The 25,152-nt window shown below is 37.6% G+C and overlaps 1 protein-coding gene across 1 annotated transcript in view; it reads left to right on the top strand.

Moving 5' to 3' along the window:
- Positions 1-9,109, top strand: part of NCAM2 (neural cell adhesion molecule 2) — a 168,681-nt gene extending 159,572 nt beyond the window's left edge. The window contains exons 17-18 of the mRNA XM_067290097.1: positions 1,658-1,777; positions 8,998-9,109. Coding sequence (XP_067146198.1) covers positions 1,658-1,777; positions 8,998-9,109 — 232 coding nt within the window. The remainder of the gene's footprint in view (positions 1-1,657; positions 1,778-8,997) is intronic.
- Positions 9,110-25,152: the final 16,043 nt, after the last annotated feature.

Raw genomic sequence — 25,152 nt, 5'->3', positions numbered from 1 at the left:
ATAAGTTTCCCTCTGTGGAACTTTTAGTTGTTACACAGTTTGTATTTTCTCTACAATCAATTGTTCATTCTGTGTAAATGCTGTTTGCTAATAATATCAGTCTTAGGCTTTTGGATATGTAATAATATGTGTTTATAGACAAGATTGCAGATGTACAGACTAAATAAAGTAGAATTTATAATTCCCTTCACCAGTCTTATTATGATCCATAATCTTTTCACCAATATGAGGTAGTCATGATTCCGAATTATAATTATATGGCAATGTTATCAAACAACTAACTCCTAACTAGTATATCAAATGCTTCATTTATGTGCACCTTCTACAGAAATGAGTATTGTATTCATTTATATATGTGAAAGTGGAATTTTGTTTTCACAGATAAATAAACACAAATCAGGTAGATTTTTTAAAAATAACCAAAATCTGTTAGGTTTTTACCCATTAATCTTTCCCTAATCAACTTATTGACTATAAATTTATTTGTGCTACACTATCATTATTTTGTAAAGATTTTGCTAGACGATACCTACCAGAGGATGGTAGGGTTTTCCAGGTACTTTTTGAATAGACAGATTTTTGCAGTTGTAACAGACTGCTTAAGGATTATCCTCTCAGGAACAGTTTAAAAATATAAGATATGAATTAGACAAAGGTTTGACTAGATCTTCGCTATGGCGCATACCAATCTGACTGCTCTTTGGAATGTCAAAGGTCTGGAAAAGTCTGTTAAATATAAAAGAGATTGTTAGTCTGGTTATCCTGTGTTTTCAGACTGTAGCTGATAAAGTTCCAGGATACAATTCCTGATGTGATTTTGGGAAAAGGAAGGAAATATTTAAGTGGCAAGAGGTTTTACTTTGCAAATATCAGATATATTTTGGATATCCTTTGATCTGTCTTTTGAGCATAAAAAATATATGTTAGTTATTAATTAATAGTAATATTGTTAATATTGCTGTAGAAGCAAACAGTACTTTTGTATCAGGGCCTGATATCCTGAACGCCGAACAAAAGCATAATGACAAGACTGTGCTCCATCTTCCTTACAGTCCATTGGCCTGGCCCACTGGCCCAAAGGTCATATAGTGCTTTAAGTGTGTGAAAATAACATTTTTTCCTAAAATGGGGGAATTGCGACATAAAAAAGAAAGATTTTCTTCTATCAATTTGAATAGAATGGGCTAGCTCCTTATTGCACAAGGGCTTTTTACCATATTCTGACAACTGAGGAGGAGAACAAAATATACAACATCTATACTAACATAAAGGCTCTTTTCACCACCAGAAAAATTCAGGCATAAATGAGGATCAATTAACCTAGTTTGCTCTTTACTATACTAGTTTAGCAAAGTATAAATCTATTTCTATCAAGAGGCTATCCTCTTATTATTTAGTCATAAACAAAATGATCTTTTGAGATGCAAAACCATGATTTTTATGGAATAGGTAAGTAGCCATGGATGCTGGATACTTTGAAGACTTCAAGGAGCTGAGAACTCATTGTGTTAAATGTGACTTAGTGGTGTTAATCACTGATAATTAGTTCTGCTTTTTTTTTGACAACTTTTGAAAGAAAGCACCTTGGTAATTAGCAAGGTGCAGTGTATGCAGTTAATGTAATGCTAGAGATTAAGATTCTTTTAATAATTTTTAGGAAAGATGGATCAAAAGAACCAATAGTGGAAATGAGAACAGAGGATGAAAGAATTACCAATCATGAAGATGGGAGTCCAGTAAATGAGCCAAATGAAACAACTCCACTCACAGAACCAGAGTAAGTAGCCCAAAATTTCTCAGAGTTTACAAAAACTTCTGGCTCTGAAGACTTTCCTGTCTGGGGAAGGGAGAGCTATAAATAACACTGGCGTGGGAATGATATGCTGCAGCAATGCAGTTTACCAGTGTGATGTTTTATAATGATCATTCTGAATTATGGTACCCCGGGCCCACCTGGCTCTCTGCCCACCCAGATTAACCTCTACATCTTGCGGGAGACCGCAGCTGGCTGACACAGGCAGCTCACAGCCCTGCTGGCCACTGCAAGAGGCTCTGCAGCCGCAGTGCCCCCAGACCTCCACTCCCCTAACCCTCCAACGGCAACTGAGCAAGAGCATGGCAGTTTTTTAGTCAGATGCAGCTAATCTTTACCACTTCCCCAGAGGCCTACCCAGCAGTTGTTAACTGCTCTGTGGTTATAACCTCCTGACTCTCAGGAATGGCCATAGATTGCGTCACCCCCTGTTATGGAGCTCAGTGCTCCAGAAATCCAGCCCCTCACAGGGTTATCCCTTGCTGCTTTCATTCATGTAACTTAGTGCTTGGCTGCTTATTTAAAGCCATGTGGTAAAATTGGATTAATAGTGCTGAAGGCCAGCTGCTTCTGTAAGTTGTTTCTTTTCTCGTTTCCCCTTCCTATCTCTGCAAGGTGTTCTCGGTGCAGAAACCGTAGTAGTTTTCATGTGGAGCTCCCAGGCTCCAGTTGCCTTGTGAGTTACTAGGGCCCCAGCCTCTGGCTCTAAGGAGACGAATGCTGATGGTCAGATCCTCTCCTGAACTGTACTATTGCAGCCCCTGGAACAAATTAAACTGGATTGAATTGTTAGTATTCATACTTTGAATAGCATTTTTCCAAAAGGGTGTAGAGGATATAGCACAATTGGTGATAAGTCACAAGCAAGCCTGGTATTTTACTAAACTCGTGACTGCATTGCTATCACAATGAGAGTTTCCGATGTGCGTTTTTTCTTCTTCTGAAAACATAGTTCAGAGAGAAACTAATATTTCAACAAAGGTGATGACAGTACTATTCCTTCTATTGAGAGCCCACCTAGTGGGGTGTTAAAGAACATGAATTGATTGCTCAAGAGATTAATTCCTGAGTCTCAACAGTTAATTGATTTGAAATTATTAAAGAAAACTCTGAGTTGGCTTTGGTTTGAGCCCAAAGCTTTTCATGCTTTGTGAAAATTTCCTGCTTAATGAGACTTTATAGCTGTTAGGGCCACAAAGACACTTCTGTAGTAAATAAGGTAAAGATAGAAACTCTCCTGTTGATTATTTGGTGGAATTACAGTTGTGTTTTAAAAAGGAAAGAAAGTTCTTATAGAACAGTCTTCTCCTCTTTCTGAAAATACAACAAAATTGCCATCCTCGTCATCACCTGGAACTGCAAATGTCAAAACCCTTAATAAGAAAAAAAGTTTGTGTTACTGGCTGCTATTGACATTTGTAGTAAAATACTTTGGGGGGATCCAACTGCAAATTATGCTATATACTTTTTTTAAAGAACACGTACCTGAAGACTTCAAACTTGAGTTAATAAAACAATTACGGGATTTGCTGAATGAATAGTGATATACCTGCTCTTAATATTTTTTGTTCATTGATATGCAAACTTAATCTTCTGAAAAATGCCTAGATTTATAGTGAGGGTCGCTGTAGAGAACCCACAGTTATCTAAAGAGGCAGTTTATTAGAGGAATACAGCTGCAAACAACTTTCAGTGTAAACAGTTGAAGCACTTTTTAAAATTTCTTTGAAAAATTCTGATGTTCTGATATTTGTTACAGCATAACTAATACTACTTTTGACTAGTACAGATGTATACTATAAAAAATGTTAATTGAATCTCAGCAGATGGAATTAACCATGTGACCATATTTATAAAGATAAAACATTGTACAAAATCCAGTGGCTTTGGATACATTAGCTGCTAGGACACCAGGGCCAAGTTGTTTAATATCTTAAAGACTAATTGCAGTACCAGATATTGCAAATACAAATGAGTTAATCCAACATAGGGCGCAATACAAGGAAAAATTAAGTTCAGCTCTTCCTGCCTGTCCCAGTCTTTAGAACAGCTGGGAGGAATTAAACATGAGAAAATTAAGATCAAGAATGTTTTACTATCTTATTGGGGGAAAAAAGAATGAGTCACTGGTGCCAGGAAAAATACCTAAATCATAGGAACAGTTGATAAGGAGTTTGATGGGTATTGTATCCCTGGAACAACAGGCTGCTAAAAGATATTAATAGTGATGACTCTTTCCTTCTTGGCAATTTCTTCTCCCACAACCTGTGGCAAAAGGCAGCAGTCCAAGGTACAGCTGGACCAAGATCAGACGGGTTAGCTACAGATTCAGGATAGTGTCACTGATGAAACCAAAGATGAATACAGAAAAGCCTCATGCAATCAGGATATGTGAAGAGACATGAACACTGAAGGGACATAGAACGACCTTTGCTCACTCAGGAGTCATTACAAATGAAGCAGAGAAGCAATACAAAATATGGGTGAGATGCCACTAGAGAAAAGAAGGAAGCAACGGGGTAGAACTAAGTCGCTCAGCAGGAATAACAACACACAAACACATTATCAACAACAGGTGCTATCAACCAGAAAGGCATACACTGAGCAAAGCAATGATGACCGGCAGGGATCTGGGAGGGAAGAGCTTAGCTTGTAGGAGGAAAGAGTTTCAAGGATATTCCAGGCAGTCAGTGTTCATATAAGGTGAGATTCATTCTGCCTAATTTTGGCTGTTGTAAAGGTATGCAAGGTAAGCCTTTAGTCTAAGTTAGGTGAAATCAGCACAGCCAGAGGCACATCCCATGTACCTGAGAGAATTTATTTCAGGAGAAGATACCTTATGTCTGTGAGATGCCTGTCTCTTCCTTGACTGCAGAATTAGCCTAGCTTAGTCTTTGTGCCTAACTTTCAGGCAGCCTTTCTTGCATATTTTTGCAATTGGACAAAATAAATGCAGGCATTGTGTTATTTTGAATAATACCAATTAACACTCAGAATTTTAAATGCAATTTAAGCATTTCTGTAAAATAATTAATGATGAGATGACATAGTCTTATAATAATGGAGTCTTTTCATTATATTACCAAGCATATTATTCCTTAAACTACATTTTACCTTCACTCAGATGAATCTTTTTAAAGCCAGGGATCCATTTGTGGCAGCAGATCAGCACAAAGCACTTTTACCTTTTTATAATAGTGGCAGGAAATCAATTTGTTAAATTGTGCATTTTTATATTTCTGTAATGTGATTAAGATGCCACATGCAATGTGGTATTATAATTGCATTCCTAATATTGTCTGATATTATTGTGTTCTAGGGTTGGTTGAGTTTTTCTTGGTTTTAATGAAACTGGGTCAACTTCAGTATCAAATTGGCTGGGAGCCATATTGCTATAATACTGTCATTCAGTAGAGAAGCAAATATTCTACAGAAAGTTTTGTATGGGTACTATCAGCAGAATATCGCAGATTTTAGTAATATCTAGTATCCTTATCCTACATTGAAGGGTTCTAGCAAATCTTTCTGTTTCAAATAATTGAAATTATTTGTGACATGTTCCTAATCTATTTCTCCAAAAGCAATTTCTTTATGTTTCTGTACAATATATTCTATCAGTTGCCCAATTATTACTTTGGTTAAATATTTCCTTCCCTTTCAGCCACCTCTGTTCAGAAATTCATTGAATCACAGAATCACAAAGTGGTTGAGGTTGGAAGGGACCTGGAGATCATCTAGTCCAACCTCCCTGCTCAAGCAGGCTCACCTAGAGCACATTGCCTAGGACCCTATCCAGGCAGCTTTTGAATATCTCCAAGGATGGAGACTCCACAACCTCTCCGGGCAACCTGTGCCAGTGCTCAGTCACCCTCACAGTAAAGTTGTTTTTCCTTATATTCAGATGGAACGTCCTGTGTTTCAGTTTGTGCCCATTGCCTTTCATCCTGTCACTGGGCACCACTGAAAAGAGTCTGCCCCCATCCTCTTTACACCCTCCCTTCACTTATACACATTGATAAGATCCCTCCTCAATCTGCTCTTCTCCAGGCTGAACAGTCCCAGCTCTCTCAGCCTTTCCTCATATGAGAGATCCTCCAGTCCCTTCATTGTCTTAGCAGCTCTCCATTGGACTTGATCCAGTGGCAATCGCAGTGAGATCATAGCCCTGGGACTGCACACAAATCTCTAATTTCTCCTGTTTATTTCCCATGCTGCATGCGTTTATGTACAGGCACTTCAGAGAGGTATCCAAGCGTGCTGATTTCCCAGGAGGGCTGCAAGAGGTTTCCCCATAGTGTAGTCTTGTAAGTACTTCCTTAGTTGCATGCAACTGATGGAGGTATCCCCACTTGAGCCCTGTTTTGCTCACTACATGGTCTCGATAACTCTCCCCTTCCCCTATCTTTCCTAGTTTAAAGCCCTCCTTACCAGGTTGGCCAACCTGTTGGCTAAGATGCATGTGTCTTGTTTAGTGAGGTAGGTCCCATCTCTCCCAATCAATTGTTGATCTTCAAACAGGGTCCCATGGTCATAGAAACCAAAACCCTGTTGCTGACACTAGCTGTGCAGCCAGTTGTTTGCTTGCAGTATCCATCCAGTCCTCCTCACATCCTTCTCCCTTGCTGGTAGGATCGAGGAGAAAATCATCTGCCTGCTCCTCCCTCCCCCCCCCAACGCCTCTGACATCTTCCCCCAGAGCTCTGTAGTCACGTTTGATACCTTCCAAGTTGCCCTTGACAGTATCGCTGGCGCCCATGTGGAAGAGCAGCAGTGGGTAATAGTCAGAAGAACGGACAAGTTTTGGCAGTCTCTCCACAACATCCCAGATCCAAGCCCCCAGCAAGCAGCAAACCTCTCTATTAGAAGAGGTCAGGTCGGCAGATGGTGCCTCTGTCCCCTGCAGCAGGGAGTCACCCGCTGCTATCATTCACTGCTTCCTCCGGGTGCTCCTACATGGCTCAGGATCCATCTGCCCAGTTGCTTCACTCAAAAGCACACCCAAAACTCCTCAGCTTGAAGGGCAGTGAACCTGTTCAGTAGCTGCAGGCCTTCAGGAGGAGCAGGAGCCTTCCTCCTTGTATGAGAAGACACTAGCTTCCAGTCTTCACCTTCGTCGGAGTTACCACTTACTATCCCGCAAGGCACAGACTCCACCTGCATCTCCACTGCCGTTGGGGGTTGGGGGTCTTGAAGCTGCAGGGTCTCTGAGAAGATCCTGTCTATCTCTCACTCATCCTCTCTGATGCTACACAGCCTGCTGACTTCTTCCCATAACTCCTTGACCTGGCAACACAACTGATCAGCAACAGCACACCTTCTGCAGGAAAGGTGACTGTCAGCCCGTGCCTCACGGAGAGGCCCCAGGCCCTCCTGCAGTCTGAGACTTGCAGAGCTGCATCCTCCACCAGATGGTCTGTCTGGATCAAAGCCTCCAATATGGCAGGGAGAGTGACTTCAACAGCTACAGGGGAACATGCTCTGTGTCATGTCACACCATAACTGAGAACGTGTATGCTCCTTTGAATGGATACAAGGAACCCTTCTTGTGCTCTTCTGCACTAACTGCTGCATCTGTTGGATGCCTCTCTTAGTGGAGCTCTGCATTTTTATAAAATTCGATTAAATTAAGTCTTTTTTAATACCAGGTTAAGTGCTTTGCACTATTAGGCATTTATCTAAAATGTATCTCAGGAGCCATACTTCCTTTGCACCATTTTTTTAATCTTCTTTTAAAATTAGATTTCCGTTGATTCTGTTATTTCCATTCATTCAGGCATCATGGTGTGGGCTGAATTCTGTTTCCTTTAGCTGTGTCATGTGAAACAATTACTAGCGAACTCCCTCTGTGTTCAAAGCCAGACAGCTGATATATCCCACACATTTTATGGTAACAGAACAAGTTAGCCATCTCTTTGGGTTTTTTTTCAGATATAATTTGTGCTCATTGTTTAACCTCTAGATAAACAGCAACTTTCCTAGTTCATTTCAGCCAGCCTAAAATTTCCTAAGACCGGGAATTTGGGTATTGCTTTGTTTTATTGATTGTTATTAAACGCTGTTTATACAAGACATTCCTAAGGGATTCTTCAGACAATTTTTGAACAGTATATTACTCTTTGGGACATTGAAGCAATAATAGTGACAGTTTTCTGAAAAATTTAACAGTTGTTAGGAGTGAAAAAGGCATATGTATACTATTCCCCAGTTAAAAAACAGAAAGCAAACTCAAACCAGAATCAGGATTAACAGCTATTATGCCCAGGTGATGTTATTAGAAGAACATCTGAATAAACCATACATATTTTTGACAGCTATATTTTTGACAGGTAACTACTGGCAATAGGAAATCTATGATTTTCAAGACCTTTTTTGATGAGATCAGTGTGTTGTCTTTCCTTTAAAGTAAAAGTGAGGACTCTTTTGCCATTGGAATTAATGATTAGAAGACCCAAAGGAATGTTTAGACCATTTCTGAAATTAAAATTCCATCTGAATTCATCTTCATCCATTCAGATAAGAACAGTTTTTATCGCAGGGTGAAATGTAAGTGGCCAACTTCTTATTGTGCTGTTCATTTGGAGGCTTCACCAAGTTAGTCTTAAAAGAGTTATAAGACATTAAAACAGCTAGAATTTATGATCTAAAATAAATTCTAGAAATTTCTAAGGAGGAAAATTATTTCTATAACCTTCTTTTGCTATAAAAACTTCTTTCCTTCACCTACGTTTTGGCATAATCTCCAATGAAAGATCTTATTCTTTCATATACAACTGCATTTACATTTAGGAACAGACATAGCAAAGAGTAAAATTTATATGCAGCAAAGCACTTAACTGTTAAGTGTTTCACTGTATCCTAAGGAACACGTACCTGAATACTGGCTTGGGTCAGGTCTTTACTCTGTTGTTTCTTTTGGCTTATTGAAGAAACTGCATTTTGGGAAGCAATGATGTGCTTATTGTGCACCATTTAGCTTTGTCAGGCATAATAGAAATGGAAAGAGTTTGTATATATTTCTTTAAAAACAAAAAAACTCAGTGCTCTTGGTAAAAGAATTGTATATTATTTTCAGTAAATTATGTTTTATTATAAACACAGTGTATTTTATGAACAATACATATGTTGTAGGCTTAAATTATGTATTATTTTTTGTAACTACCATGATTCCTCTTTTCTTCTGATAGGAAACTGCCACTAAAGGAGGAGAATGGAAAGGAAGCTTTAAATCCAGAAACCATAGAAATCAAAGTTGCTAATGACATCATCCAGTCAAAAGAAGATGATAGCAAAGCATAATAAGATAAACTACAGCTGTCCGAAAAATGCATTTGAATTGAAGTAACTCCGTGACCAAAACTTTACAGCTGACCTTAATTTCTTTGGAAACTTAAGCTTGGAATAGTTAGTACATGTGTACATATGATGAAACTATTTCTGTCTACAGTTCCTTTCTATTTTTTGTTAATGGTTTTAGTATGTAGTTTTGCTGACACCAGTCCCATGGTATAAATTTGAAAAACCTGCAGAGTAAGAACTGTAATATATTATATGACAAAGTATGTCTATTTAGAAGAATACTTTATGGAGCACCCCTAACCTCCACCAACACATCAGGTCTTTCCAGATCTTACAGTGCAAGCTACATACATAAAGGAAAGTGCCATATACTGTTGTATTTATTTTCATTTGTAATAAAGGAAAAGTTTAGGTTGCCTTTAAAAAAAACAGTCTCAATATGACATTTAAGACCTTAGAGCTGGCAAACACTCAGTAGTTATCCCAGCTGTGCTTATCACTTGAAACAAAACAGAAAAACCGTCTTCAACATAGAGCCAGCCCCACCTGCAGTTTCACCTGGCTTCTTTGGTATAGTAAAAGATTAATAACCATGATGTGCAGATTTAAAACAAAATGACTAAATATTTTGTAGAACTATATTGACTTCATCCTATCTATATGAGTGTGATTTTGAAAGACCCCAGGATTTTCAGTGCTTCAGGTATTCTGTATTAATGTTTGGAAGGTCATGTGTGAACTGAAATGTGGCAAATGTTTGAAAGGAAACTGATTTTTGATAATAATTTTTGGCTTCAAAGGAACCTTTGCAATAAACATAAGCTGAAATTAGCTGCCCCAATGTATTTATACATACATGGTATTCATTCTTCTTTTAGTTCTAAGCATTTAGTCAAAGGATAAAACTGCATTTTAGTGTAATGGATACATTTTCACCCCAAATCATCACATGAAATATTAAAAGTTGTCCATTATTATGATTTCATATCCTTTGTCTTAACAGAAAACACAAGAAAAGATGAAAAGAATAACTTTGGCTAAATGGTTAAGAACAGTTTTAAATGATTACTTAGTAGCATCTAGTATTAGGCTAAATACATTTTTTTCCTGCTAAGCATTCTTCAAGATAATCTTTTTTTCTTATTCTGGTTAACATACACTATAAAGAAAAATTTTCTCATTTATTATCATTGATTTTATGGTGTTACTAATTAGAGCAATATATTTTGTTCCCTTTCCAGCACTGTATATCCAGATCTACCAAACTGTTCAAAGTCTTGCTTTGGCAGAAGTAGATAAACTCTATAAGAAGCTAGATTAGAAAATTCTATGTGTCAGGAGCAAATTGTACAATACCTTGTGAATTTTCCACACTAAAGTCATACCTAAGGTTTAAGTGTAACTTAACTAAGCAAATTACATCCCCTCCATGGTATGTCTGAATTTTGCTCATAGTCACAGTACTTAGACTGCCTGATTTCCCACAGAATGTCATCAACCCTTAGCTGATATTTTATGGTCATGGCAAATGATTGACTTTTGTCCAGTAGAGCTAAAAAGTGAAATGTGAAAGAGTGTCCTTCAATTTGGGGAAAATGGCAGGTTCACCTTCTTGTTAACCCAAGCATTAGTGCATTAGCGCACTTGAAGGAGCTGATGAGGACATATGGACCTTTCCTATTTTTCAAGAACAAGTAATTTTATGTTTTCTCTTAAAGCTTTTCCTCACTTTGAGAAAAACCTACAATGAACCAAGTAGTTGAGGACAGAGGCATAGCACTGGTGTGGCTAGGATAAGAGGCCAAGCTCCCATGAAACCAGAACCAAAGTGAAAAGTATGGGTCAGAGGAGATAGCAAAGTAGGATGAAAATCATGAACAAGAATATTTTAAAGCTGCTGGAAAGAAGCCTCTTTAAATGCTAAGGCACTACTTCTGGATCAAGGAAAGACGAAATGTCCCTTTATGACCTTTCACTGTTGCTCCCATGTACTGACCAGGGAGTATGACCAAGAGAGTAGCTGATGGCCTACTAGCTTTCTCTCGTTTCTTTCTGGGTAAGCACGGAGTGAGCAGGACAGCCCCCTAATCTGTAACTGAGAAAAACACTTGTCTCATTTATATGTATGAATATACATTCTTTCTATGAAATATATATAGGCAGCTGGGCTTTTTCTTTCTATCAAAATGCAAGGAAGGGATGTGGAAAATTAAAGCAATGGAGAATAATGTGATTGGTGTGCCTTGACCATCTGCACTCCGCATTGTATCCCACACTATTTTTACCAGGATGAGGATGAAGTAGGAAACTTTTTCCTCTTTTCCCTGCCATCACAATCTTAGGTGATGCCAGGCATACTTACACAAGCAGAGTTTCGCTGTGCAAATGGTGCCTTCTCTGAAGCCAGCATGACCATTTGCACAACGAGATTCCTATATGATGTGAGCAGAGCTGACAGTGTCTAGGTGCAGCTGTAACTACATTCCAAATCTTAGGATTTCTTCCTAAGACTCACACCAAAAAACTTGCATTGCCTAACAACTACCTTTTTTTTCTAATATGGCTTTTAATTACAACATGAAAACAAGTGTGAAGGGATTAGAAAATCTAAGATGTCTCTTCAGCACATCCATTAACATTCTTTTGCTACTTTTTGCAAGCCAAATATACAGCAAAATTATGTCAATAATGGAAGCAAAAGCATTTCCCAGTATATTAGATTACAAATCAAAATCTAGTCCCAGAAGTATTTATTTTCTTCCTGCTGTTCAGTCTCTTGCCAGTTGTGCAGTGTGAGGTCTGAGAATTAAATAGAACTAAATTACTGATAGACTGTTCCAAGCATACCCTTTGATTTGTGGATTAATAGGTTATCTCTTGTGCTTTGACTCTATGCTATGCAGGAGGAAGCTAAACTATAACTTTGAATGCTCAAAAACACTGATATTTGCAAATATTTCCAAATGAGGGACAGCGCGTAGTAAATTGTAAGATATATGTAGAACTGGAATAACATCATTTCTTTATTTTCTTTTCCTATTCTAGACTAAAAAGAAAAATCAGATATCTGTATAAATGTCACTTTTACTGTCTGAAAGTAATTTTAAGTGTTAGTATGAAATGTCAGAAGAGTTGACAGAATATAACTATTTGTAAGAGTAATCTGAATTGTTACACTAACCTACTCCAGGGAGTGGGGTGGGAGGGAGCCATTGAAATTATTGACAATATGGAATGTGGCAGTGACAATCTCTCTTCAACAAAAAATAAGGAGTAAAATTAAGTAAAATGACTTAGAGCTTCTTGTTATTTTTTTAGTAGAAATGCATTCTGATTTACCACAATAGTAACAAAAGTTTTAATTAGTGTTTTACAACTTAGTCTACAAACGTGTTACGGGGAGTTTTTCTGGATTTGTTTATTTGTTTGGTTTTTTGGGGGTTTTAAGTTTTTTTTTGTGGTTGCAGAAATATTTACTATTCTGGTGATGCTAATGCCTAATGTGACAAAGTTTAATTTATTTAGGCCCTAATCTTGCAAGAAATTTTGTGTGGCTGAACCCACCACTCATATGGCACCCCACTGACATTGGTGAGGTCAATGTGAGCAGAAGGATGTACTTTCATAGAAGAGTTTGCAGGATTGGGCCTATTTTCTATCTCTTCATAGATATTTACAATGTAGTACACAGTGAGTCATATACAAAGGCTGTATGACAACAGTACCTGGTATAATAAATTCCACCTGCTGTCTTCAGCCTCTACATTGATGTTCATCCAAAAAAGTGGCTTTCTTTTTATGATGGTAATTACTTTGATTATTTATTTAAGTGCCAATCATCAAACTGTAGTATAATAATCATGCCATTTTTCTGTTTCCTAGAACAGATAATGAAAATGTATTTGTGCCTTTTGATAGCATGCCACTCTGCTTTATTAAAGAAGTCTTCAATAATTTGTCTACAAAGCCTGTTCAAAATATTTGAAAGCTTTACAATGACATACTTTTCTGCTCAAATATATAATACTCATCTAAAGTAAACTGGAGATAGTATTCTCAATTCACATAAATATTTTAAACACGAAATTTGCAAAAAATTATTGAGATCGCAATTCTAGTGAAGGTCATTGTGGATATATTGCTGCTAAAAAGATTCAAGTAGGTGGAGCACACGGGGGCATGTAGGGGTGTTTTGACCAATTTATCAAGTTGAAGAGTCAGATAGAAAGTCTTCTTAGTCCTGTTTAGGCACTTAGACCAAAAACATTATAATCTTTTCTCAAATCTGAAAGGCAGTGTGGAACATCTTCCCACCATTTTACCTCAGGAGTAAAACTGCTGTGGATATTTGTTTCACAGTCACTCATGGCCTCACCATCTCTGTGTAAGCTGTCATAGAAGTAACATCTCTGTAGAGTATTTGTTATGTCTTTTGGGTGATATTCACTCCTGGTTAAAGACCATTGAAGACCAAGAGACCATTTACTGAAAAAGCTCCAGGCCCCTAGTTTTGGGAACTGATCTATGGATGGGTGCAGCGAACCCTGCAAGAAAGGCTACAGTGGCTCCAGCTCTCACTGGGGGTTAAGACACAAAGTGATTTCAGTGGGGCCTAAATTTTGTCCATCCATTTCAATCAGGCTTCACGTGTCCTCGCCCGATCAAATCTTTTGAGAATCAGACTTTTGAGAATCAGACTTTTAGGTTTAAGTGGAATGTAAGCGCCACATCAGGCTCCTGCTCACCTTTTGCTTAGGGAAGGATTTCCTATCAGGAGGTTTTACTGAGCAGAAAAAGTTGATAAAAATATCTGATCACAGCTTTATCCCATACATTAGTATACGTCCAGAAATAGTATGAGAAGAAGTAAAATATCCCTCTAAATAGTTCATCCTGATTGCATTTAGGTAAGGATAAAAATGTTCTAAGAAGTGTTGTTTCTTCTTAAATCACTTTAACTTCAGATAATTCTGCTGCTCAATGCAAAGCTACCATGGTTAAATCAATACAAGTTTTTTTAAAATAAATCTGAAAAAAAGGATCTATCACCTTTTTCAGATTTTTTAATGTCATTTCAGGGAGCACCCAATCCCCTTGACAGCAGTTCTGTAGTGATGGGGGGAACCACTCACTAAATTTTAAGTGATCTTCAAGATTTCCACTGTACATATCAATGAGTTCTTATATAATCCTATTTGGGCCTGAGCCAAAAGGAAGTCTTTATATTACAAATTTGGCTTTGGATCAGGTTCTGAGAAATCACAGTTTACCAGGATATCTTTCCTCTTAACAGGCATTGTGAGCCTCATGATGTTTGACTTTCAAACTTGAATATTGGCCATATTTAGCCCAGAGAAATGAAATAAATATTTATTGCCAAATTTGTATTGGCAGCTTTTAAGTCACAGGTGAGATCGGGAGCGGGCAAGATGACCAGATGCAGTGCTGACAAAATTAAGGAAAGCTGCAAAAAGAGAGAACAAGTGCAAAGGACTGAGCTGAGAGAGGGTGCAGAAACTGAGATTATAGTTAGTGACAAGAAAAATGGGGAGCTACTAAAGCAAAAGAGACTACTAGAAGGTATTGCTAAAAAGCAGGGTACTATGTACTGTGAAAACCGGGGAAGGGATAACATTATCCCTGCTGTATCCTTTAACTCTACCATGTAAGTAGGCTATATTTTAAATCTAAAATATAGGGTTGGGGGAAGGGAAACAAACCTTCAGAGTCTCTATGGATTGGTGACAAACATATAAAACAATCAGATCCCCCAGGAAGAAAATTTTATTGCTCACGGTGTAGAGTTCTCACTACGAATATAAAGTATTTTGACAAGATTTAAAAATATAGCTTTCCTGCTACAATGAGCACTTGGTATGTATTTGTATGCCGTGTACGGTATGAGCTAAAGCATACCATATATTGTTTTTGTTATTCCACATGTTGTCAACAGCCCACTTGCGATATATACCACCTGAATTATATATTGATAAGTTAGCTACCACTGGAGCTAGTTTGTTTATTGTTTCAAAATCTTATGTCCCTATGAAATGCTGTATATATATATATCTCTAAACTGTAAAAAGAAGTAATATTGCAGATGCTGGTTTTGTATTTATGAAAGACATTGAAAGTATGGCTTAAAGTATATCAATTATTTGTCACTCTTCACCATTTGTATATTAATAGTAAAGATACTTTTACTTTAATGAAGTGTTGTAGTTCACATTTATTTTTGCTAAGTATCTTTCTGTCAAGAATGTCTGATTCATTAGGAGGTTTATTGCCAAAAAGAAACCTAAATTATTTATTCTCCCCATTATAGAAGTGCTGAATAATCCCCAAGAAATCCTGCAATTTATTATTCTCTTTTCTGTGAAATACATCATTGTTATTAAAAACTACTACTGTAGCATTTTGCGTCTCCAGCTGAGTTTGGACCCATGATGATAGGCCCCCTAAATGTTAGTGTTGAAAGGTAATCCATTTCCCAAAGAAGAAGGGTGCAACATTTTAAAAGCATTTAGTGTAAGCCAGGAAAAGATATTATCAGCAGAAGCTAGTTTGTTTTGCCAGATTTCGAGCATGCCAAAAAGCATGTAATTGTGCTAGCACTGCTGGGAACTGGTCATAACAGACTGGGCTCAGCCCGCATTAAAATGGGCTTTTGCATCATTGCTGGTTTGTGTTCCACTAAGGCAGAGGATGGGTGGGCAAAGCACACTCATGACAATATAGCTCAAACACTTTCCTGAAATGGCAGGGGAACATCTTCTGTTTTGTTGATAACAAAATGAAGCCTCCTAAGAGGTTGAATTTCCCCAGAAACTTGCTAGGTAGTGCATTAGGGCCTAGGCACTGAAAAGTTAATAATTAGTGCCTAAGCACTAAGCGCCTCAGCTTTCTGAGTGCCACCGAAGCTCCAGCAAACTACATGAGCCAAAGCACTGAGGGGCCATACATAGGAAAAAACAAAGTTTCACCCAGCAGTAAATCTTCACAGCCATACCTTCTTCTTTCTACGGTTCCTTAAGCTGTGATCCTGCAGATACCTTAGGCATGTGCTTAGCTGATTGGCAATGACAACATCAACAATTAGCAAACAGCCTGAGAGAACTGACTTAGTATCCTGCTAACATCAGTGCGTCTCTAAAAGTTTTTCATGTGGGTATATGCCTTGCTCTGAAGGAGCCAAATTTATTCAAATGATAGATAGTTAATTGTCAAGCTAGAAATTTAGCTCAGATAGTCAGTGAGCTCCTCACAGCCAGTGAGCCCAGTGCACTGGCCACAAGAGGGGTCCTCCTTTGGTTATAAATAAATGGTAAATGCAACTATTGTGAATTACTAATAATGCAATGATAATGTATAACACCTTTAGAAAAATAACTTTTTAAAGTTTTTAAAATTCAGCCTTGCTGCTGTATATCAAGCTCTGATGCTTCTAAAACATCTTACTCAAAATACAAGAAAAATTATTTAAAAGGTTACTCAGATAACTTGATAAGGAAAAATTATTTACCTGGGTCATTGCCAAAAACTTAGATACAGATAAAATGCATCAATAAAAAAAATGGGAACAAATGTCACTTCCACTTTGCATTTTCTTTCTTGGCTAAGCAAAATATAACTAAGTTTCACTTTTGAGCCCTTGCAGATTATGATAAACTATTTTTGAAAGTTCATCCCTATGTGGAACGTGCTTTTGTTTGAGGATGTGGTTTAAACTCCTTTGATGGTTCACTTAACACTTACTAAAAATTTTAACCCCAAATTGAGCTTAGTATAATACTAAAATCTCTGCAAAATCTTTTGAGTAACAAAAAAATGAAACTCTTCCAGAAGGATTAAACAAAGCAATGAAACTCTTCCACCATCAGTACCAGTATAAAACATTGTCAACAGTGTTGCTGGAAAAGCAGAATGAGCCACTTCTGGCAGCAGGTTTATCAAGTCAGGCAATGAATTTCTAGAAGTCATTCAGGCATTCTGATGATTTAAAAAAAAAAAAAAAAAAAGTTTTGAATTAAAAAGAAAAACTTTTTCCATAAAGAAAATGTCATCTTCCAGGACTGAGCTAGTGAGGGACAAATTATTTCTCATTATTTTTAATTGAAAAAAGGAGTTTCATAGTCCATGACATGACAAACAGATTTTACTTTAGAACATAATTTTATCACAGAATAGGGCAAAAAAGGAATCATTTACTTACATCTAAAGACAAAAAAATCTTTAATCTCTCAAAATAGTGAAATGCTGTGTACTTCTAAGACACTTTCCAAAATACTAAAATATAAACATTATGACTTTTGAAAGAATTTTTTCCCAATGGATTTGAGAACTACAGATTTCTTTAAAAAAAAGATAAAAGCATGTGCAGAATGTAATGACTCCTTGCACATGGTGTACTGCAAGTTTAATCAAGAGGTCACTTGCAATGAAATTCAAACTACTGTATGATAAGTAGGCCAGAATAAAACCAGTGAAGTACGTTAGAGGTTTCCTGTACAAAACTTTTCATTTTAGAGAAGTTTTGTAATGAAGCTGTTTGCTAATGGGAAGCAAGTGATAATTGTTAGACTGGAGTAATGGTTCTGCACCTCTTGGTATTCATGGCATGCCTGGCTGCAGTGTTTTGTTCTATCCTTCTATATATAAAGGTATATTCAGTAGAAAGTAGTATCTTCTGAAAAATCTAAAGATATTCTTTTAGTCTGTAAAATATGATTTTTTGCTTCTGCGAGTGAAGGAAAACAAATAAACTCCAGTTGCATAATTTGGTGATGTAATATACAGCTGTAATATAACTGTCATCTTACTATTACTTACATTCTTCACCAAGGCAACATAAGCCCCTTAAGGTAAAAGGCACGATGACCTAAAACTATGCACTAAAATGACTCTGAAGGATCCGTGTGTTCGTTGCTTGTGCTGATGGACAGGGACCTAAAAGTGCTGCATATATGACCAAGGAATATGTTTATTTTCTGTAAGAGTTTCTTTGCAATGTCACTGCAGGACTCCATGGCTGGGCAGGGGCAGGGCCGTGGCGGGGCTGGAGCTGGCATCACCCTGGGCTAGGCTGAGAGGGGGCTGGGGCCGGGGCCGGAGGAGGCCCCAGGGGGGAGCAAGGACAGCAAGGGTTGGGGCAAGGGGGCAGGGGCCTGATAGCCAGAGAGAAAATTCATTGACGGGTGAGAAGATTTAGATGGCAAAAAAATCTTTTGGAGCTGAGACTTGAGTAAGTTTCCGTTGCCAACATTTTAGAACAGTATGAGGTTGATCATTTAGGCAATTGAAGTTAAGCTTGTTTTCTCAGCTGAGAAAAGTGTAGTTTTACAAGTGGACTAATTGCGCTCTTCACAGATTGAAGTCACTGTGTGTTGTATCAGATACTTGAGAGAGAATTCATACTTTGTCTTAAGTGAGAGAGAAGAAAGCTGATAGAGAGAAAGACTAAAGCACTGGTCTGGGGTTCAGAAGATCCAATTTCCATTTTGGATGCTGCTGGTTGCCTTGGTTGGGCAAATCAACTGCCAGGTGAGAGAAATGTTTCTTTTCTTCTCCTGTTCTGTTTTGGCCCTAATGAATTAGGGACTTATTTATTTAACTGGTTTCAGTGAGACTATTCACAATAAATATAAGAACAAGCATAAATTGTTTGCAAGATTTAAACCTTAGGTTAAAAGTGTTTTGGTTTTTTTTTTCAGTTTTGTGGCAGAGAATTCTTTTTACTGTCACTTTATGCAGTGTTAGTATGACTGTGATATGATGTATTAGAGCATTTAGTTCTTGCAATACAGATATTACTAATCAATTGTTTGGTATTTAAACTGTTACCACCATCTGAGCAAGGAGGAAATAACCTGAAACTTTGCCAGACCATACATTCTTTGTATGACAATCTAATGACAGGTTAGACAAAGCAGAACTGTTATTGATAATCATGATATTGCTACCCGTACCCCAAAGAAGTCTGAGCTCTTTACCAAATTCTGGAAAACTGAGTATTTATGCTTAGCTTCAAAAGCATATGCTATCTTGCTGTCTGTGAGATATAGTGCTCTGAAATGCAGTAGCTTCTATGAGAAAAGGCAGTCATCAATTAGCTTACTATTCAGAAAAGACAGACACCATTTCTTCCCTGTAACAGACCACCTAAGTTTCCCTAGAAATACTCAATTAACATAACAGATACCCAATGAAACGCTAATTTAGTAGCAGTATTTCCCAAAACATCTTTCCTGAGAGCCTCCTTAACTACCTGGTACTGCAGAACACTTCTTCTACGATATTTTTTTTCTTAGTATGCCTTTTTGAGGTTGGCACTTTAAATTCAGCAAGTTGAAACAAAAGTAGGCCAGGTACGATCATGTTGTCAAAGGCTGGTGTTTGCAGCCTTTGGCTTTTTCAAGATGTAAGTTAACTTTCTTAGTTGTTGTTATGGCTTTCTCTTTTGTTTATAAGAAAATGAGTTATTATCAGACTGACTGTAGCATGCAATCATGCAAGCTTACTGTTTATTAGTATCATCGTAGTATCTGAAGCTCCAGGCAAGTTGAGGTCCTGCTGTGTAAACAGACTTCCAGTCTCAATAAGTCAATAATCAAAAAAGAGAAAGTGGAGGAGGGGGGAGGAAGAAGGCCTGAAACAACAAATCAATAGGAAATCTGTACTGGAGACAAGAATTATAGGTTTAATGGTTTTTTTAATCACTTGTTTTATTTTGAAGAGGAGTAGGATGAGTGTGGAGATTAGCACAAAGATGTAGAAGAATGTAGAGTTAGGCAAAAGATGTATGAGAAGGAGTTTAGTAAAAGAAATAAGAATAAAAGAAATAAAGAATAAAAGAGATAAGAATAAAAGAGTTTAGGAGAAAATTAAGCCAAAAAAACAAACAAAACCCCCCAAACCTCTTTAGCTGGTAGAAAATAGTTCTTGTGAAACAAATGATAAAACAATTGATAAAAAAATCCATGATCTGTCATGCTGACTGGGAGAAGGGTAGAATATTAGATGGACACTATAGCAAATTTTAACTTGTGCTGCTGTGTCAGAGGGGTTTTTCTGAGTCTATGTAAAGGTTTTTTAAGGGTGTGAAGTCTTCCTGATCTGACACTTTTCAATGATAACTATATTTAGTGATGAGGGTAGGTTTATCCTAATCCTTCAATAACTTTCTGGGTATATCTTGTTACTCTTTTCCTGATTTTGAATGGGAGGCTTTTGTATAGTGACTGTGTTTCCTGCTTAGGTGGTAATTTTTTTCCTCAAAGTGCACAATGATGCTGGCTAGCTCATATTATGAAGTCTTGGTCCTGCCTTACCTTGTAACACTGATGAAAACCTTCAGGCCTGGACGGTGGCACAAACAGTTTCAGATAAGAAGCAGAGGAGGGTAAACACTGTATTCTCCCCTTTTCCATTCTTCGACCCTGATAATAGCGAAGCTACAGAAAGATGTAATTGAGTAACAGTACTCAGCTCTCAGCTAAGCTGTTCTTTGGTGTGTGTGCGGGGGGTGGGGGTGTGTGTGTGTCTGTTTTTTGCTTTTGTTTCTTAATAAATATTCCTTTGGCTTCTGACCTGCCTAATATGGGCCTACTAACCATGTAACTGTGACTGAAACATCTTATTTTTTCTGTTAGCAAGTTATCTTCTTCCTTTCAGGCTCTACTTCTCCATTTTTACTGACAACCATGTAGAATGTAGCTGGCCTGTAAAGCCCTGCCTGAGATGGCATTTTTGCAGAGTTCAGATAAATTACATTCCCTGCAGCTTGTCTTTTTATGGACATTCTTAGAATAGCCTTACAAATAGATTAGGCTAAATTTATGTAACTGGATATTTATTCTGTTAGGTAAATTTTTCTCTGTCAAATCTGAATCTTAAAGAAGAAAAACATGAGAAGCACACTGCTTCTTGTTTCTTCTCCTGTTCATGGGTTCTTCCATGGATGGACCATTTATGGCCCTATTCGTTCATGGACATATTACATACATGACTTCCTGTTCTTACCAAACTTGTCATCATAGTAGCTCCATGGCTTAGACTTCAAAATCTGTCAGACAGACAAAAATTATATATTTAACTTCAGCAGTTTAGCTGAGAAAGTGGGCAGATCATAGTGATGTGCTGGAAAACAGAGTGAATGTATCATTAAGAGAAGAGTTTGGTGGCACTTGGGTTTTTCGGAGCAACTACTGCCTCTGACAGATGTGTCCTCATTGTCAGGTTTATTGAAATAAAACCGCTGGATGGTTGGCTGCCAGGCTTTGTAAATGTTTACTCAGTCTGAGGTTTTTATGGATGCAGATTAAGACTGTAATTAATACTATATACTGGTTGTCTAAGCTTGGTTGTAGAGCTACAGTGCCTGGCTGTGACAAGGTAGGTGGAGGGTCCCTCACTCCCCATTTATTAGTTATTTATTTTGTCTGGGTGGAACTCTGCAGTGTTGCAGTTAGTCACCTTTGACCATGCTAGCTATCTGAGTGCTAGTTCAGGTTTCTCTAATATTATGACGAGGCCTGTAATACACAGTGGGCTACTGCTGTGGACAGAAAGCCTTAATAAAGGGATTAAATGATTTCATTTGACTTTCCCTTTTTATTGGACAAACTTATCTATTAGTGTGTGTGTGTGGGGGGGTGTTAATTGATTTTCATTTACTTGGCTATTGCTAGAACTGCTTACACAATGACCATGTAATATGGGTCTCTTAAAAAAAATCTCTTTACTACAGTAGAATAGTAAGTGCCTGTTTCAAACATGTCTAATTTGTGGGTCTTTGATTATTTTATACTTCTTGTTGTTAACCCTAATTTATATCAGTTCAAGCAAGTCCAAATCAGGTTGTAGGTGATCTTCTAGAAGCAAGATATATCGTGAATATCTCTCAACACCCTGAATTCATTGCAGTAGGTGTTACTGTTGGGACAGTAATGGAAGTCGCTAACTTCCGGTAGCCAAGGGTATTTAAAAAAATAATGAAAAATCCAGTCTGTTCAGTAATACAAAATACCCTCTTAGAATCAGTTCCTGCCCACATTAAAATTGATTTCCAAGCTGTACTTTAAATAAATAAGCCAAATGGACCACTATTTATTTTCCTCAAACTGGGCAAATAAACAGTCTATTAACAAGAGATTGTCAGTCTTATTGGTGGGTGCTAGTATGTGCTAATCAAGTACATATTAGAATAGAGCAGAAACTTGCAATGAGTTACAGTCTCTTCTCCTTACTACCTTTGTGCCAGTGTACACAAACTGTCATCGCATCATGCTGCAAAGAATGATAATTGCTTTCAACAGAAATTGCATTTTATAAAGGAAGATGTACCATATATCTGGATTTTATAGGTTAATTTGGGTTGAGCTTAAAATAAAATAGCAGTATAATTTAAGTTTTTATTAGATCTGAGTTGGGATAGATGAAGACTACTTATACATAACCTCTAGACTCAGATTCTCTAGACCCATTATTTTTATGTTCCACTACATGTTACTCAGTGGTAGTATGAAGAGACAGCATTTTCCCAAAGCAAAGTTTTTTAGCTTGCTAGATACAGATGGATAGATATGGGTTGTCTGTGCTTGTTTATATTTTTCTTCAACAGTTTAATTTCTTCAGTGAGAAAAATCTGTACTTAAACATGAATTAAGATAAATTCATCATTCACTACAAAATATTTCAGAAATAAACATCATAATCACTTCCTTTTCATCACAATATTGAATCAACTTGACTGCTTTTGCCAGCCAACCTCCTCAGACCACCCGGAACTGCCAAAACATCTGAGATGATACACATTCAATTACAGTATTGTAAAGATGAACCATCTGTGCTAAGGTTTCCAGTATTGCATGAGAATGAAAATGGGAATATGCAAAATCCCAGTTAGGTAGTTATGAGTCCCAGCATGACATAAGTGAATTGAGTTATGTCAGTCCCTAGCATTGTTAAATAACCATCATAGACTTTACCACCTACAATTAAAACCAAAATTAGAAAGAATATGTCAGATATGTTGTGGAATACACTGAGTGTGAAGGGAAGCAAATGACTGAATTGCTTCAGTGTATTCAAAGACCAACCACAGTGGTTTTAGCAAAGCTTCACTTTACTAACAGAACCAAATTTAATCCATGTTTAAGGAATCTGGAAGTAGGCTTTTGCTGCGATGCCTCACATCATAGAGGTAGAAAGGATGATGGACACAGGACATTGTTAATGCTTATTCATCATCCATGATCTCATCTCTGTCCTGCACTTGAACTTCAGTAGATCTGTCTTTATACAGGTATAACCCATCCTAATTTTGCAACTTCTCTAAGGTTCCTATCACATCCATAGGAACAAAGCTGTGTGTAGAAGGTGAAGTGCAATATGCCACACAGTTAGTGATTTATTTTCACTGATGATTTACACACAGGTCTACCTCTCAGCTCTTACCTAAGATTCTTATGTACATATATTTTGAGCTGTGTGCTATAATTCTTTAGCTAAAATAAATTTACAAGTATGCAAGAGTTAGCAGATAGAAAATATGCTAATTTAAACACATTTAGTTTTATTAATGTTCACTAGAATGATTTTCACTTTTGTTAAAGATGATTAACACCCTCTACTTGTGCATCGCAGGGGACTGGATAGAAGGAGAAGAAAAGTTTTCATTGCCTAGTTAGTTATTACCCTAATGACATTCCCAGTGACTTAAATAGAAATGCACTGTATGCAAACTGTTAGCAAGCAATACAAAACAATTTCTCTTACACGCATAGTGTGTTATTTAAAAAATGGTGCAAGAAGGCAGAAGGAAAATGTGGATAGTGGGCTACTGGAAAGAGAATTATTCAATAAGAATAAAGTCCTTTTTCTGGTCAGAAAAAAAAACTCTTCTGTGATTCACCATTGGCCCATGTCAGGGTCTGTTCATTTTGTACATGATTTCATGGGTTAATGAAGAGGGGACAATGAGAGTCCACAGCCATTGGCTCCATCTCTCTTTGTGTGGATGGGAGGACTCCAGATGCAGAGTGAGGGTGGCTCAGCCAGTCTCACTGATCCTTGGGTTTAGGTGGGAGTATGAATGACCATCTCCACCTCTGTTGGACCTCATTATCTACAAGGTAATCAACAGGAATTCCCTCTCTTACCACCCATTTCTTCAGCAGACCTGCTGCAGGAAATCTGGAGTGTCCCAGGATAAGTTCTTTGCACTCAATCACGTTGCAAGGACAAGTGGCTGCTCATAGCTTCACGTCGTCCTGTGATACCATCTCTGAGCAGGAGAGGCCCAATTTCTGAAAGACTGCACTGCTCAGAATAGCAAGGCCTGAAACTGAAGCAGCCACGTCCTAGACTGCCAGGAGTTTCCACATTTCTGTTGACGCTGGGAACATTTGAAGTGAGAGCACTGTGAACCCTGAGTCGTAGGAATTTGTTCTGAACCTGTTTCAGGGCAAGGCTTTCCTCTATTCTCATGGGTGATTTCAACCCCATGACGGATAGCCAGAAGCAAAGGTGAGAAGAGAGCTCTTTTGTGCCCCAATCAGGTGATCAAGATACTGATGTGTGCTGTGACAGTTCTGAGCAAGTCAATTTAGATGCAACTAACTGCATAGAAAGGGTCAGGCCTTTACAAGTCTTAATAGACACCTTCTCCTTCCCTCCTACAAAATTTCATATCTAACTTAGTTACCTCTCTTTCCCAATTACAGAGTGTAATTTGATTTTTATAGTTCACCGGCTGTCATATATGAAAAGCTGGTTATGGTGGTGATAAAGTACAGACTTCTTAAACTGGCCACCTCCTGCTTTCCACAGTGAACAAATCTGTTTTTGCTTTTTTAACATGTTGAGTATGCATTGCTTGAGTATACAAAGATTAAACATTGTCATCTCATTCTGAATTTGAACTATAGGCTTCTTTTATATAATAAGAATTAAAAGGTACAGGAGAGGAAGCATTATACTGTTTTTTCAGGCTACGTTTAGATTCCCTCTCCACTACTGCTGAGAAGATGTCTACCTACATGTCT

Source organism: Apteryx mantelli, chromosome 1, assembly GCF_036417845.1.
Source record: "Apteryx mantelli isolate bAptMan1 chromosome 1, bAptMan1.hap1, whole genome shotgun sequence".
Lineage (NCBI taxonomy): Eukaryota > Metazoa > Chordata > Aves > Apterygiformes > Apterygidae > Apteryx > Apteryx mantelli.
Note: the sequence above shows the minus strand (reverse complement) of the source record. Positions and strands in the feature narration are given on the sequence as shown.